The sequence below is a fragment of the Geotrypetes seraphini genome, chromosome 2, assembly GCF_902459505.1.
Source record: "Geotrypetes seraphini chromosome 2, aGeoSer1.1, whole genome shotgun sequence".
Taxonomy (NCBI): domain Eukaryota; kingdom Metazoa; phylum Chordata; class Amphibia; order Gymnophiona; family Dermophiidae; genus Geotrypetes; species Geotrypetes seraphini.
In genome coordinates, this window is record NC_047085.1 from 217,220,851 (window position 1) to 217,235,039 (window position 14,189).

Consider the following 14,189-nt stretch of genomic DNA (forward strand, 5'->3'; position numbering starts at 1 on the left):
ATACCTGAAGCGGAGAAAGTGTTTGCAGGAGAAATAGAAGACAGCCTCACCACAGTTGAAGTGGACTTAGACCAGATATACTATCAGATCGACAAACTTAAAAGTGACAAATCCCCTGGACCGGATGGAATTCACCCGAGAGTCTTAAAGGAATTGAAGGTTGAAATCGGAGAGTTATTGCAAAAACTTGCAAACCTGACAATCAGAACTGGACAGATACCGGACGACTGGAGGATAGCGAACGTCACCCCAATTTTAAAAAAAGGATCGAGAGGGGAACCGGGCAACTATAGACCTGTGAGTCTTACGTCTGTCCCCGGCAAGATGGTTGAAGCACTGATCAAGGATAGCATGGTCCGGCACTTGGACGCACACGACTTGATGAAACCCAGTCAACATGGATTCAGGAAAGGGAAATCATGTTTGACGAATTTACTTCAATTTTTTGAGACCGTGAACGAGCAAATTGATAGTGGGAAGCCGGTGGACATAATATACTTGGACTTCCAGAAAGCGTTCGACAAAGTTCCACACGAAAGACTTCTCAGGAAACTACAAAGCCATGGCATAGAGGGGGATATACAAAGATAGATAGGCAAATGGCTGGAAAACCGAAAGCAGAGAGTGGGCATAAATGGGAAGTTCTCCGACTGGGAGAAAGTGACTAGTGGAGTACCCCAGGGCTCGGTACTTGGGCCGATCCTTTTTAATATTTATATCAATGATCTGGAGGAAGGAACATCCAGTGAGATCATCAAGTTTGCAGACGATACAAAACTATGCCGGGCGATCAGATCGCATGAGGATAGAGAGAAACTCCAGAGCGACTTGTGTCGGTTAGAAACATGGGCGGAGAAATGGCAGATGAAGTTCAATGTGGAGAAATGCAAGGTAATGCATTTAGGCAATAAGAATAAGGAATACGAGTATACAATGTCAGGTGCAACTCTGGGGAAGAGTGAACAAGAAAAGGACCTGGGTGTACTGATAGATAGGACCCTGAAGCCGTCGGCACAATGCGCGGCAGCGGCAAAGAAGGCAAATAGAATGTTGGGCATGATAAAGAAAGGAATCTCGAGTAGATCGGAGAAAGTTATAATGCCGCTTTATAGGGCAATGGTCAGACCACACTTGGAATACTGCGTCCAACATTGGTCTCCCTACCTAAAGAAGGATATAAAACTGCTGGAGAGGGTGCAGAGACGAGCAACAAAACTGGTGAAGGGTATGGAAAAACTGGAATACGAGGACAGACTTATAACACTAGGATTATTCTCCCTTGATAAAAGGAGACTGCGTGGGGATATGATCGAGACCTTCAAAATACTGAAAGGAATCGACAAAATAGAGCAGAGAAGATTATTTACATTGTCCAATTTGACACGGACTAGAGGACATGTAATGAAGCTAAGGGGGGACAGGTTCAGGACTAATGTCAGGAAGTTCTGCTTCACTCAGAGAGTGGTTGACACCTGGAATGCCCTCCCAGATGAGATTATTGCGGAATCGACCGTCCTAGGCTTCAAGAACAAACTAGATGCATATCTCCTTAAGAGAGGCATGTAAGGATATGGTGGACTATAAATTACAACAGGTGTACACCTGGCAGGGCCTCCGCGTGTGCGGATCGCCGGACTTGATGGACCGAAGGTCTGATCCGGAGATGGCATTTCTTATGTTCTTATGTTCTTATGTTCATTAAAGACAATTTAAAAAATTGATTAGCCAGTAACAACCAGATTCTGTAAAGGGGACCTAAAGTTAAGCACCTAACTTACCCCTCCCCTTTACCAAACTGCGATAGAGTTTTTTAGCGCAGGTGACTGAATGCTCTGCGCTACTCCCAACACTCATAGAGTTCCTATGAACATCGGGAGCAGCACAAAGCATTCAGCACGCCGGCCTGCGCTACATACCGCTATTGCGGTTTTGTAAAAGGGGGGATTAATTGGCAAAATCCCCTTAATAGCTTTAATAATTGAAGACAAAAATAATTGGGCTACTGTATAAAAGATAGGTGCTTATCACATAGTGCTTGGTGGCTCCTAATGCCTAAGTGGGCATTTTTATGGGCAAAGAGTGACTTAGGTGCCGCTAAGCAAGTTTCTTCAAAAACTTAGGTGACTGAAATGTAGACCTTTAAAACCCTGATCTATATTTCCATTACCTACATTTATACATAGGTGCTGCTAGTGCGATTCTGTAAATGGTGCCTAAGCACGATTGATATTTTTCTAGGCGCTGTTTACAGAATCCAGTCCTAGGTGCCTAACTGTAGATGTCTACCACTTTGAGGTGGATGTTTACACCGAGGCACCTACCAGCAAATAGTTGTGGTTAGGGATGGATTTGAGGCAGATTTGGGGTGTGGTTTAACTTAGGCACACTCATTTAGGCCAAGAAAACCCTGGCCTAAATGGAAGAGCGTCTAAACTTTCAACACCTACTACTGCCTATGACCACTTAGATGCAGCTAGGCATGATTCCATAGATGGCGTCTAGCAGATGATTGATAATCATGCTCAACAGCGTTGTTTATAGGCGCTGTTTATAGAACCAGAGTCATACTGTATATTTTCTAACACAGGTCTCTATCACTTACAATAGTATTGCCAATGTTTATATTTTTTATATATATACTAACCTGTTATTTATATCTTTAGTTCTTGAGTAATGATTTTTTTAATCAAACTCTAGCTTTTGCTATTTACTTCATAGCCTCCATTTTCAAAAGATTTCTTATTTGACAAATTTCTTGAAAATTGGGCATTATGGGGTAATAAAGTATCCTCTCTACCTCCCAAACCTTTGGGCAATAACTCCCTCCCCATACCAAACTGCTAGCATCTTACCTCCCTTTCCCTATGTCCCCCAGAGCACCTCAGTGGTGACAGACTCACTCCCCTATCTTCCTCTTCTCCACCCTGAATCTGGTGTCTACCCCACCCCACCAACAATCTGACAATACCCCTTCTCTCCCCACTCTACCTGACAACCATTGGCAATAGCAGCAATTCACATCCTCTGCTTGCACTAATCCTGCAGATTTCCCTCCACCGCATCCTGCTAGAATAGAAACAGGAAGTGATATTGCAAGGGTAGGATGCAGCACAGGGAAAATTGTGGGGGCTTGTGCAGGCTGCAGATGGGAATTGCTGCTGCAGTTAGCAGTTCTCAGATAGAGCAGAGAGGATAGGTTGCCAGGCAGTGGAGGGGCAGATGTGGCATAGGAAAGAGAGATACAAGACAAAATGTAGATGAGAGGGGTTTGGAATAACCCAATCATGTTTATTCTGGGTCAATGCAAATTGGCAGGTCTGGCTATGTTACTGTCTTCTCTAGGCTGCCAGTATCTTGCTTCCCTTTCCTATGTTCTACATGTTTTCAGCATTCCTCCTTCCTTTCTCTCTCTACCTCCCAGACTGTTGTTCCCCTAGTGGTTAGAGCAGCAGCCTCAGGACACTGAGGTTGTGAGTTTGATTCCCACTGCAGCTCCTTGTGACTCTGGGCAAGTCACTTAACACTTCATTGCCCCAAATACAAGTAAGTACCTGTTCTAAAATATGTAAACTGCTTTAATTATAAATACACAGAAAAAGTGATATATCAGATCCCATGCCCCATTCCCCCCACCCAGTTGCCCAGTTTCTCATCTCATCTCATCTCATCTCCTCTTCCCTATCCCCACCATAAAAACCTGCTTATGGGCATCTGCTCTTCCCACACCAATCCTGATTAAAACAAAAAAAAGACTACCCCGCCCATACCCTGAATAGGGTTACCAGATATTCAGATTTTCCCGGATATATCCTTTTATTGAGGACTCTGTCAAGAGTCCGGGTGGCTTTTAAATTTTAGAACTTTTGTCTAGAGAAACAGGACATCTAGTAACTCTACACTTGTGCACTTATCCGGAGTACTCCTCTCTCTCCTTCACCCTCCATGGGATCCTGTGCTTGCTTACCTTGTGCTACTGTAACTCTTTGTGGCGTCGGTAGCATGAGTGAGCTAAACAAACTGCCTTCGGTGACCCGGAAGATTTCTCTCTGCAGAAGAAAAGCTTGCGGGTTGCCAAAAGCAGCATGTTTAGTTCACTCACGCTGCCTATGTCATGAAGAGTTTACAGTAGCACCGGATCCTGGGGGGGGAGGAGGAGGGAGAAGGTAAGAAAGAGAGTGGAATGCTGATGAGTGGGAATGTGGGGACGGGGAGGAAAGGGAAGTAAAGATGTCCTAGACTTGCAGGGGAAAAAAAGGGAAGGGTCAGATAGAGATACTAGACCATGGGAGGAGGGGAAAGGAAGAAGAGAGATGTTAGACCACTGGATGGAGAAGGGGAGGGGAGGAAGAGAGAAATATCAGACCAGGGAAAGGAAGGAGGATTCCTGACTCAGGCAAGGGGAAGGGAAAGGAAAGACAGAGATGCCAGACCACAAATGGGGGGAGAAGGGAAAGAAAGTAGGGGTAAGAGATGCCAGACTGTGGGAAGGACGTCTAAGTCCGACTTTGGATGTTTTGAGAAAACATCTGAAAATTGGATAGAGAAAATGTCCATTTTTGAAACGCAAGACATATATATATATTTTTTTTTTTTTTTTTAATGACCCAGCTAGATGTTTTATCCAGCTAGACGTCTAAATTTTTTTCCCATTATTAAAAAAAAGGTAAAAACAATTCATTTACATCTAGAAAAGGCTAGCATTTTTAACTGGCTGGCCATGCAGACATGCCAGCCTAGCAGTGGGGCACCCTAGGGGGACACTGATGTGAACTTCAAATTGTGTGCCAGGTAAACATCTCACCATAACCCCTGTACATTATATGGTGATCCCTCCAAAATTCCCCCAAAAGATACTCTATCCACATGTCTACCACCCCAATTGCCCTCGTATTCCTGCAGGTGTCACCTCTATGGCAGTACAGTGGGTTTTAATGGGCTCACATTTTCTACCACAAGTGTACTAGTTAGGGTGTCATATGGGCCTGGGTCCCCTTCTGTGCTGTCCACTGCACTGCCCACCTGGCTACTCCAGAGATCCGCTTGCAGCTCTACTAGCACTGGCCATAGTATCTGCAGCTGACATAGAGACAGATATGTACTATTTCATGAAGATATTTGGGGAGTGAGAGGGGGGTCAGTGACCACTGGGTGAGTGTGAGGGAGGGCCATATTTTCATCCTTCCGATGATCATCTGGTCAGTTTGGGTACGCAGGTAAGGCTAGTCTCAGGTAGGGCACTGGTCTTTGACCTAAGGGCTGCCGCATGAGCGGATTGCTGGGCACAATGGACCACTGGTCTGACCCAGCAGCGGCAATTCTTATGTTCTTAGAAACAGGTCTAGCCCAAAACATCCAAATTGCCCTAGTCATTATGTAAAATGTTTGATTATTGCTGTAAAACGTCCAAGTGCTAAGACCACCCAAATTCCACCCAAAACACACCTTTAACATGCCCCTTTAAGATTTAGATGCACTGGATACAAAACAATCAAAAAGACATCTAAAAGGTTAGTTTTGAAAATGTCCACTTGGATGTTTTGACTAGTAAGACATCCAAGTGCTGGTTTATGCCATCTTTTGGATGTCTATCTTTTTTGAAAATGAGCTCCATAGAATACAAATTGGGCTTCTGATTCTATGGGCTTTTTTTTTTATTTTAGAAGTTTATTTTTGATACAATTCAGTTTTTCCTATAGTCAGAAAGATATGATTTCAGGTGTATTCACATCATAAAAAAATTGTGGCTCCTTAGGTGGATTCCATTCAGTAATCCAAAATGCAATTTTCCTGCGATTTTATGCTCACAGCCTCCTTCTCCCACCTCCACCCTGGCATTTGCTGGAGTCAGTTCTTTCTCCCTGCTTCAGCACCAGTATTTCCTTCACCTAGCAACAGCACCAGCCTTAGCATCAGCCTCCCTTCTCTTGGCAAAAAAACAAACAAACATCAGCCCCTTTTTTCCAATCCCAGCATCAGTCATCTCTACAACCACTATGTTTTCTTCTACCATTGCTACTACTACATCTACTTTCTCATTATCTGCGAGAAAAATCAACAGCCCTATTTCTCAGCCCCAGCATTGGCCTTCTCTTGGCCCAGCCTCAACAGCAACTCTATCCCCCCTCTCCTATCTAGAACACTAGTAGGAATGTTCTTATGTTCTTATCACTTTGTGCTTCTTCAACTGGCTCTGTAATTTATTTATTTATGTATTTCTAACATGGGTCTAATCACTAGAATGAAAAAAAAAAATCTAGCAAGTAATAGTTTAAATTTTAGCTTTAAAGACTGTTAGAATGATCACTTACTGAGAAGTATAATAAAGCAGAGAAGAATAGCAATTAAAGCCCCAGTGCTGAGTCCGGCAGGAAGAAGCAACGCCTCAGCATTACAGGACTGCATATTCCCATGGCTGTCGCAGGCACACACTCGAATAGTCAATGTGCCAGTGCTGCTTTGGATAGGGTAATCGTTGTCAAATATTATAATTGGTAGGAGATAGGTATTTATTTTATGCCGATTATATCCATTTCTTCTTGTCATGATCCCTGCAGTGTTATCTATAATTCCGGAAAAGATAAGAGTGATAAGCTTCTCTATATAATGGTATCAAATCAAGTGAACCTACACATTATCAAGAAGCTTTGTACCTTTATTATCCAAAATTGTAAAGTTTGGGTTTATAGCGAACTCTGGCACCAGTTCAAAGAAGAAGGTGTGTCCCCGAGGAGGTTCATCTTTGTCTATGGCACTTATAGTTTGAATAAGCTTAAAAAAAAGATAAAAAATAACAATTAATAGTTAATATTCTCATTCAGGACCATTCCATTTTGTAATCTTAGGGCCCCTTTTGCAAATCCATGGTAGTGATCCTGATATGTTAAATGCATGAAAGCCCACAGGAATTGAAAGGGCTTTGGTGCATTTACCGCAGCAGGTTTGCTACAGCAGCTTTGTAAAGACATAGAAACATGATGGCAGATAAAGGCTAAATGGCCCATCCAGGCTGCCCATCTGCAGTATCCACGATCTCCTCCTCTCCCTAAGAGATCCCATGTGCCTGTCCTACTCTTTCTTGAATTCAAACATAAAAGGGACCTTAAATTAAAGATGTACAAGAACAATTTTATAGTATAAACAAAACTGATTGGACGAGTCTTAGCCTGTTGTAGTCTCTTTAAATCCAATATATTTGTCAAGTTGACAAATTATTAAAGTAATTTTAATTGTATTATTTTCCTTCTTTCTTTCTAGTATTCAAGGGTGGATATATTGTTAGACACTGGCACCCTAGGAGACACAAGGAAAGGTGAGGAGAGATATTGGCAAGTTGAGGTGTGGTAGAGAGAGGAAGATAAGTTTCTGGTCACAAAGATTGGAAGTTAGAGAGGAGATGCTAGCAACCTGAGGGGCATAGGGAGGAGAAGTGGAGTTGCCAAAAGAGAGTAAGGGTTGGAAGAGCCTTCAAATGCCACTGGATGAAAGTGTTGAGAGTTCATCTAGTGTCCAGTCTCATATCCAGTCTCAAAAAGATCTATATCTATGTTTCATGTAATAAGGATCCTTCAGAAGTGGCAGCATTCTAAACCAATGTCTGTAGGTAATAATAGTCTGAATGCAGGTAAACAATGAACTCTAAGAGTGAACGATTCAGAAAGTCAGGATTTGGATACCAAGTTGGATATTATAACCCTTAAATTGAAGACTTGGAAATTATACTAAATAGCATCACCCATAAGTAATGACCTTGATTCTCTTCCTCCACAGTATTCCCATACCTAGCTAACTGAAAGAGTGAAGACCGGACTAGGGGATCAAACTGGAAAAATTCTACTAAATAGCAGATAGGCCTGTGAAACCCTGGCCTATTTTTCTGGTGCCTAGGATCCTTGCTAGGTTCTGGTATGCCCGATTCTATACGTGGCACCTGTTGGTGATTGACATGAGGCAGGCACCTGTTTGCTAGGTGCCTGCCACAGCAGTCACCACATATAGAATCAGTCCCATGCTACACACTTTTTAAGAAAAGGGCACACTATTCATGACAGCTGAAAAAAAAAAAAAAATCATGGGTGCTCATTCCAACTCATGCTTGAATTACTGGGCCATTACGAGCTGTCTCTATTTTTTAAGATATCTTTGTCATTTAACTGGTAGACACTAGTGTGTGCTAAATGCCACATGGCCCAAAGTATAAAATAGTATGTGTAGCACTGTAATATTCGTTAGTGTGTGATATGTTTTAGTGCAGTGATTCTCAACCTTTTTTGAGTCATGAACCCCTTTAAGAATCTAATGAAAGCCGAGGATCCCCTTTCCCAGTAATAGCCATATAAACCCAACTTTGCATACAATGAATATAATGTATTTTATTTATTGAGATTTGATTGTTTCATACATATATGACATACACAAAAGTATTATTAAACTTTAAAGTAAACAATCTTTAAAAAAAAAACACTCCTTTTTATGCAAAAAATAATGTCCACTTATTATAATTATGAAATACAATAATTTTGTGCAAATTACCACCCCCCCTACACATACACACACATACTTTTATAAAACCGTAGCGCAGTGTTTTGCACTGGCCACAGCGGTAACAGCTCCGACGCTCATAGGAATTCTATGAGCTTCTGAGCTGTTACCGCTTTGGTCGGCGCTAAAAACTGCGCTATGGTTTTGTAAAAGGGGGAAGGGGAGGTAAAACAGATCTTCTACTACTACATTTTCTGCTACCATTACTACTACTACTAGATCCACTCTCTCATTATCTGTGAGAAAAATCAACAGTACCGGGTTATATAGTGAATATAAATGTTAATTTTTATCTGACCCTCACGGACCCCTAGGACCCCTGCTTTAGTGAAATGATACAACAACAACACACACAGGCCCCGCCCTCCAGCCGTCCTCTCTGCTCGTGTTCTGTTGGAGGCCAGGTTCCTGAAGAAGGGCTCCTCCCGAAACCAGCGCGGTTGAACCTTTCCTCCTGGCGCGGTTTTTCCGTCGGTGTGACAGTTTTGGATAAGTATTGTTTATTTTTGGATATGTTTTTCACCTTTTGGTATGGCTTTTGATTTTGTTGTGATTTTGTGCGTGCTTTTTGAGGGGGTTTGGCTGGCAGGGTTTGTGTGGGGGTCGCTCAGGTCGTTTGTGTTGAGTTTTATTTACTCACTTTGATTGTTGATTGGTTTGATTCTTGCACACACAGGGCGCTCGATGATGGTGTGTGGGTGGAGGCTTATTGCCTTGACCCAGAAGTGAAGTGTCGGAGCTGTGCTCCTATCACTGAGGGTTCACACTGAGAGCGCCCTATAACATTATACAGTGTGACATGCTTTTTTGACATGTTACACTGTATTTGGCTTATAAGTTGTGAGACAAGTTTGGCACTGTGAGCTTCCCCCACACAGACCTTGATGTGACTTGGTTGCCTTCCCTGTTTTTTCTCTTTTTTTAGTGAAATGATAAGCAGCATAAAATCTGTTTTACTACTTGAGATCTAGCTGGGTACTTGGGATCTGGATTGGCTACTGTTGGAATTAGGATGCTGGCCTTGACGGTCTGTCCCAATTCATATGTTCTTATATATATTATATATATGCTTTTCACAACACTCTTGTTACATGTAGGGAAAAGGACAGCCATGGGTTAAATGGTGCCATTTTGAATTCTGATGCTAGCAGGACCAGAGCAATTGGATATTACTCCTATTCCTGAAAACCACTATACTGTACTTCTGTTTAGGTGGAGGGAAGGGTTGAGGCCACCATGAAGAGTGAGGAATAATTTTATTTTATTTTTTTTATATGAGTGGGCAGATGAATTATGACAGAGGCAGGACTTTAATAAACCTGTGCTAGGGACTGACTTATTTTTTTTTCATTTGGTCCTAGGCAGTTACATATCATTTCAAGTTTCTTCAGGGAATATTTTGTTTTCCCAGGTATGGCAGCATAAATAAGATTCTTTCCAGATTTAATAAACTTCATAACATGAGTACCAAGGTTTATAATTCAAAATAAATCAAGCAATTCAACTTCTGAGGAATCCAAAATCCCATATCCAATAGGTCATAGTAACATTCTGGTAGGGCTGTTTAAAATAAGATTGTTGATTTTGCAAACTTAAGAAGGTATTCTGGCACATAACTTGACTTTTTCATGGTACTCATAATATAGGAGAGAGAGGGTTTTGGATCCGAAATATATATCACATAAAGAAATGACATGAGTCTCTTTACACTGCACTATCTCCTGCATGCCTGCTGCCTCAAGCAGCAAAGCTGCAAAAGGTTGTATAGAGACATAAAATAATAACAGCAATCCTGATGGGTATACCTCTCAGCTGAAAGGCAGTAGAAATCTGTCCATTTACCAAAACAATAGCACTTGGGATAGCATAAAAAAGTCTTAAAACAGCTGCAAAAAATGAACCTCTAACAAATTTAGAAAGAAATCAAAAGGGGTAAGGACATTCATTTTTTTCTAAGCCTTCCTCAGCATAGTGAAGTGTCTGGAATCCAGTGGATTATAGGACCCGGGGCAAATGGATTCACAAGAGGCAGGTCTTGTCAGTCAAATCTGATAAATTTCTTTGACTGGGTGACCAGAAAATTGGATAGAAGGAGTGTACTTAGATTTTAGCAAAGTCTTTGACTGTTCCACACAGGCATCTAATAAATAAACTGTGTGCCCTTGGAATGGGCCCCAAAGTGACAGACTGGGTCAGGAATGGGTTGAGTGGAAGATGACAGAGGGTAGTGGTCAATGAAGAGAAGGGATGCTACCTCAAAGTTCAGTTCATTGGCCTGTTCTTTTTAACATTTTTGTAAGTGATATTGCTGAAGGGCTGTCAGGTAAGATTTGCCTCCTTGCGGATGATACCAAAATTTGCACTAATGGTGTGAATAACATGATGAAGGACTTTTTTTCCCCAAAAATGATAGTTACAGGTAAGTTGAGCATGAAAACCAGAAATTTAGATGATTTTCTAGTTCAGTAATGGTCATGAGCTAGATGTTTTTTAGATGTTTTGACTCAGACTTTTTTATTTATTTATTAAAAATCTCCCACTTGTTCTTTTAGGGCTCCTTTTACAAAGGCGTGCTAGCGGTTTTAGCGTGCATTAAAATGCCGTGCGTTCTAGCCGCTACCGCTTCCTTTTAAGCAGGCGGTAATTTTTCGGCTAGCGCACGCTAATCTTGTGCGTGCGCTAAAAACACTAGTGCACCTTAGTAAAAGGAGCCCTTAGTTTTGATTTTCTCTTCTGTAAAAAAAAGGGTTTATCTAAAGGATCTCAAGTAAGAGGTTCAAGACACAGTAGAGTTTAACCTAACCAATTTTCTAGCTCAAATTTGGGAGTGACTACCGTATATACTCAAATATAAACCAATCTGAATATAAACCGAGGTTGACTCAAATATAAACTGAACTCGCATCAGTCTTGCAAGATTACTGCAGGAGTGATTGGTCTAGTGGTAAGAGAGCTGCTGTCTCAGCACCCTGCGCTTGTGAGTTTAATCCCCTGCTGTATAGACTGGACCTTTTGCAAACAATTTCTGAGATGAAAAAAGTAAGTGAAATGAAGAAGACATATCTTCTTTGAGTGTGTACACATGTGCTAACAATTTTATTTATATATTTTAAGAATTTCTAAACCATCTAAGGCTTAAACGGTTTGCATGGTATTACATACATAAATTTGTAAATCAATAAAAACACGTAAACATGAATCAGCAAATCCTCAGTAAATCAATAATAGGAAGATCAATGCCAAAAAAGACCTATAGAAACAATTATGAAAAAGTTCTCAAAGATCAGCGGTCATGAGGAATTAATATCTAAACAAAGGTATTTACAAACAGTGGTGTTTTAAGTAATTTTCTAAATGCGCCTTTTAAACCACATTTCCGTAATTGACTCACAAGTGAGTTCAACAATTTAACCCCTGCACAACAAAAGGTCATTGCACATGTCTCATCATATTTTGGGTTAACATGTGCCTTAATAAGGCTGAATTTTCAGAGTGCAGTGATCTATTTGGTAGATAGTCATCTTTTTTTAAAATAGTTCAGGTATAGTACCGAATAAGAATTGATGACAAATAATCACTGCTTTGTACTGAACTCTGAAAGCAACTGGGAGCCAGTGTAATTGTTGGAGATTAGGGTGAGATGTGAACAAATTTTGATGTTCCCGTTATCAGTCTGACTGCTGCGTTTTGTGCAACTTGCAGTGCCCTGCACCTCGTCTTAGTTATTCCAAGGTACAGGGCATTGCAATAATCAAGCCTCGGAAAGTTTTCATTCATCATTGTTTAGGCTCCACTGCAGTACAAGATTTCACAATCAGGGCAGCCACATTCCTCTTGTTTGTTTTATAGGATAGTGAGATAAACCTGGACACTCAACCTTTTTTTTTTTTTTTGCAGATGTGTCTCCAGCAAAAATATTAAATCGACCTTTAAGATTTATTCTATTGTGGCAGCAGTCTCTTCCTTTCTCGTATGAGGCTATTTAGGCACCTAACTTCCCAGGAATAGTCTGTCAATAGATTGTCTTGTCATAATAGAAATTGCATCCTAACTTCTTATAGCTTTTAAACATGGCATTTCAGTAATTAACAAATATTCATCATCGCAGCAAATGTCGTTGAATATTGCGTATAACAGCAAGTATGGCTGCTCTCCAGATAGAGGAAACATTCAAACTGTTCTGTCCTGCTAGCCCAACAAACTCTCTGCTTGTGCTCTGTGTGCACCATGTACTTTATGGATATCTCTGCATGTACAGCAAACATACAGTGGTGCCTCGCATAACGGACGCCTCGTACAGCGAACGCTGCGCATAACGAACTTTTTGTCTTGCTCCCTATAACGAACTTCGTTTCACACAACGAAGTCGCCCGAGGGGCCCGGGGGGGGGCGGAACTACTCTCGCCGCTTCCTAATGTGAGCCGGGAACAGCAGCACCCTCCTGTCTGAATGCAGTGTTCCATCATCTCCCTCCACCTTACCTTAGATACCGAGTTTTCCGGCTTTCTTTATCGGCCAGCCACACACTTTCAAAGAGCAGCACATGCGCGCATGCTCTGTTGTTCAATCTTCTCCTCTGACGCAACCGGAAACCGGAAGTTGCAGGAGAGGAGAACATTGATCAACTCCAGCAGTTGCGCGTGCACAGCTTTTTGAAAGCGTGCGGCTGGGTGAAAAAGAAAGCTGGCAAACTCTGCATATAAGGTGAGGTGGAGGGAGGGAAATGTAGGGCTGCAGAACGAATTATTTTGTTTTACATGTATTCTTATGGGAAAACAGGGCTGCAGAACGAATTATTTTGTTTTACATGTATTCTTATGGGAAAACGCGTTTCACACAACAAACTTTTCGCATAACAAACTTGCTCCTGGAACAAATTAAGTTCGTTGTGTGAGGCACCACTGTACCTATATTTACAGATGTTTTGAAATCTGCAGTAGCTATTGTAAAAAAGCCTACAAACACTTGGGGGAAATTTCTCCAAACGGGTTAGTTTTCTGCATCAATAAGTCCAATTAGAGCACAAATCTATTTACCATATATCAAACATGAAACTTTATAATGCATGGACCTTTTTAAGAAGGAAAAAGGATATCAGAAACCCGTACCAAAGAATGTATTGATGTCAATTGGCCTCTTGTAAATTCCAATGTCTCCCATTGATCCTTAAAAACTTTCAACTTTCCAAATAATGTGATTTAGTGCAAAAATATTATCAATCAATTTTTGATTTCATGTAGCATACAACTTGCCAAACGTATTCACGTATGGCATTTAACTCTTCTCCAAATCGCCAAACACCAATGGGACCCGTTTCTCTCAAATTGTTGGGTTTCTTCAGGGTTAGCGCCAATTGTTAGCCCATGTTTTTTTTAGGATCGATGAAAGACATTGGAACTCGCAAGAGGACAATTGACAACAATGTAGGTTAATGCATGAGTTTCTGAGATTCTTTTTTCTTCTTAAATTTTTCATGTATTACAAAGTTTCATGTTTAATAAATGGTAAATAGATATGTGCTCTAATTTGGACTTACCAATAAACCATTTTTGTGTGGATCAGATGTTTGATGAGGTTTATTGATATTTATTTATTTATTTTTGTTTTGTGCCTACCACAACAGGAATGAACCTCATTTCTAAACTAGGATA

The 14,189-nt window shown here is 41.1% G+C and overlaps 1 protein-coding gene across 1 annotated transcript in view; it reads right to left on the reverse strand.

The window, feature by feature from the left end:
• The window catches only part of CDH9 (cadherin 9), a 249,558-nt gene that overhangs the window by 1,520 nt on the left and 233,849 nt on the right, over positions 1 to 14,189 (reverse strand). Inside the window, 3 exon segments of the mRNA XM_033933251.1 lie at positions 3,727 to 3,752; positions 6,309 to 6,560; positions 6,651 to 6,768. Coding sequence (XP_033789142.1) covers positions 3,727 to 3,752; positions 6,309 to 6,560; positions 6,651 to 6,768 — 396 coding nt within the window.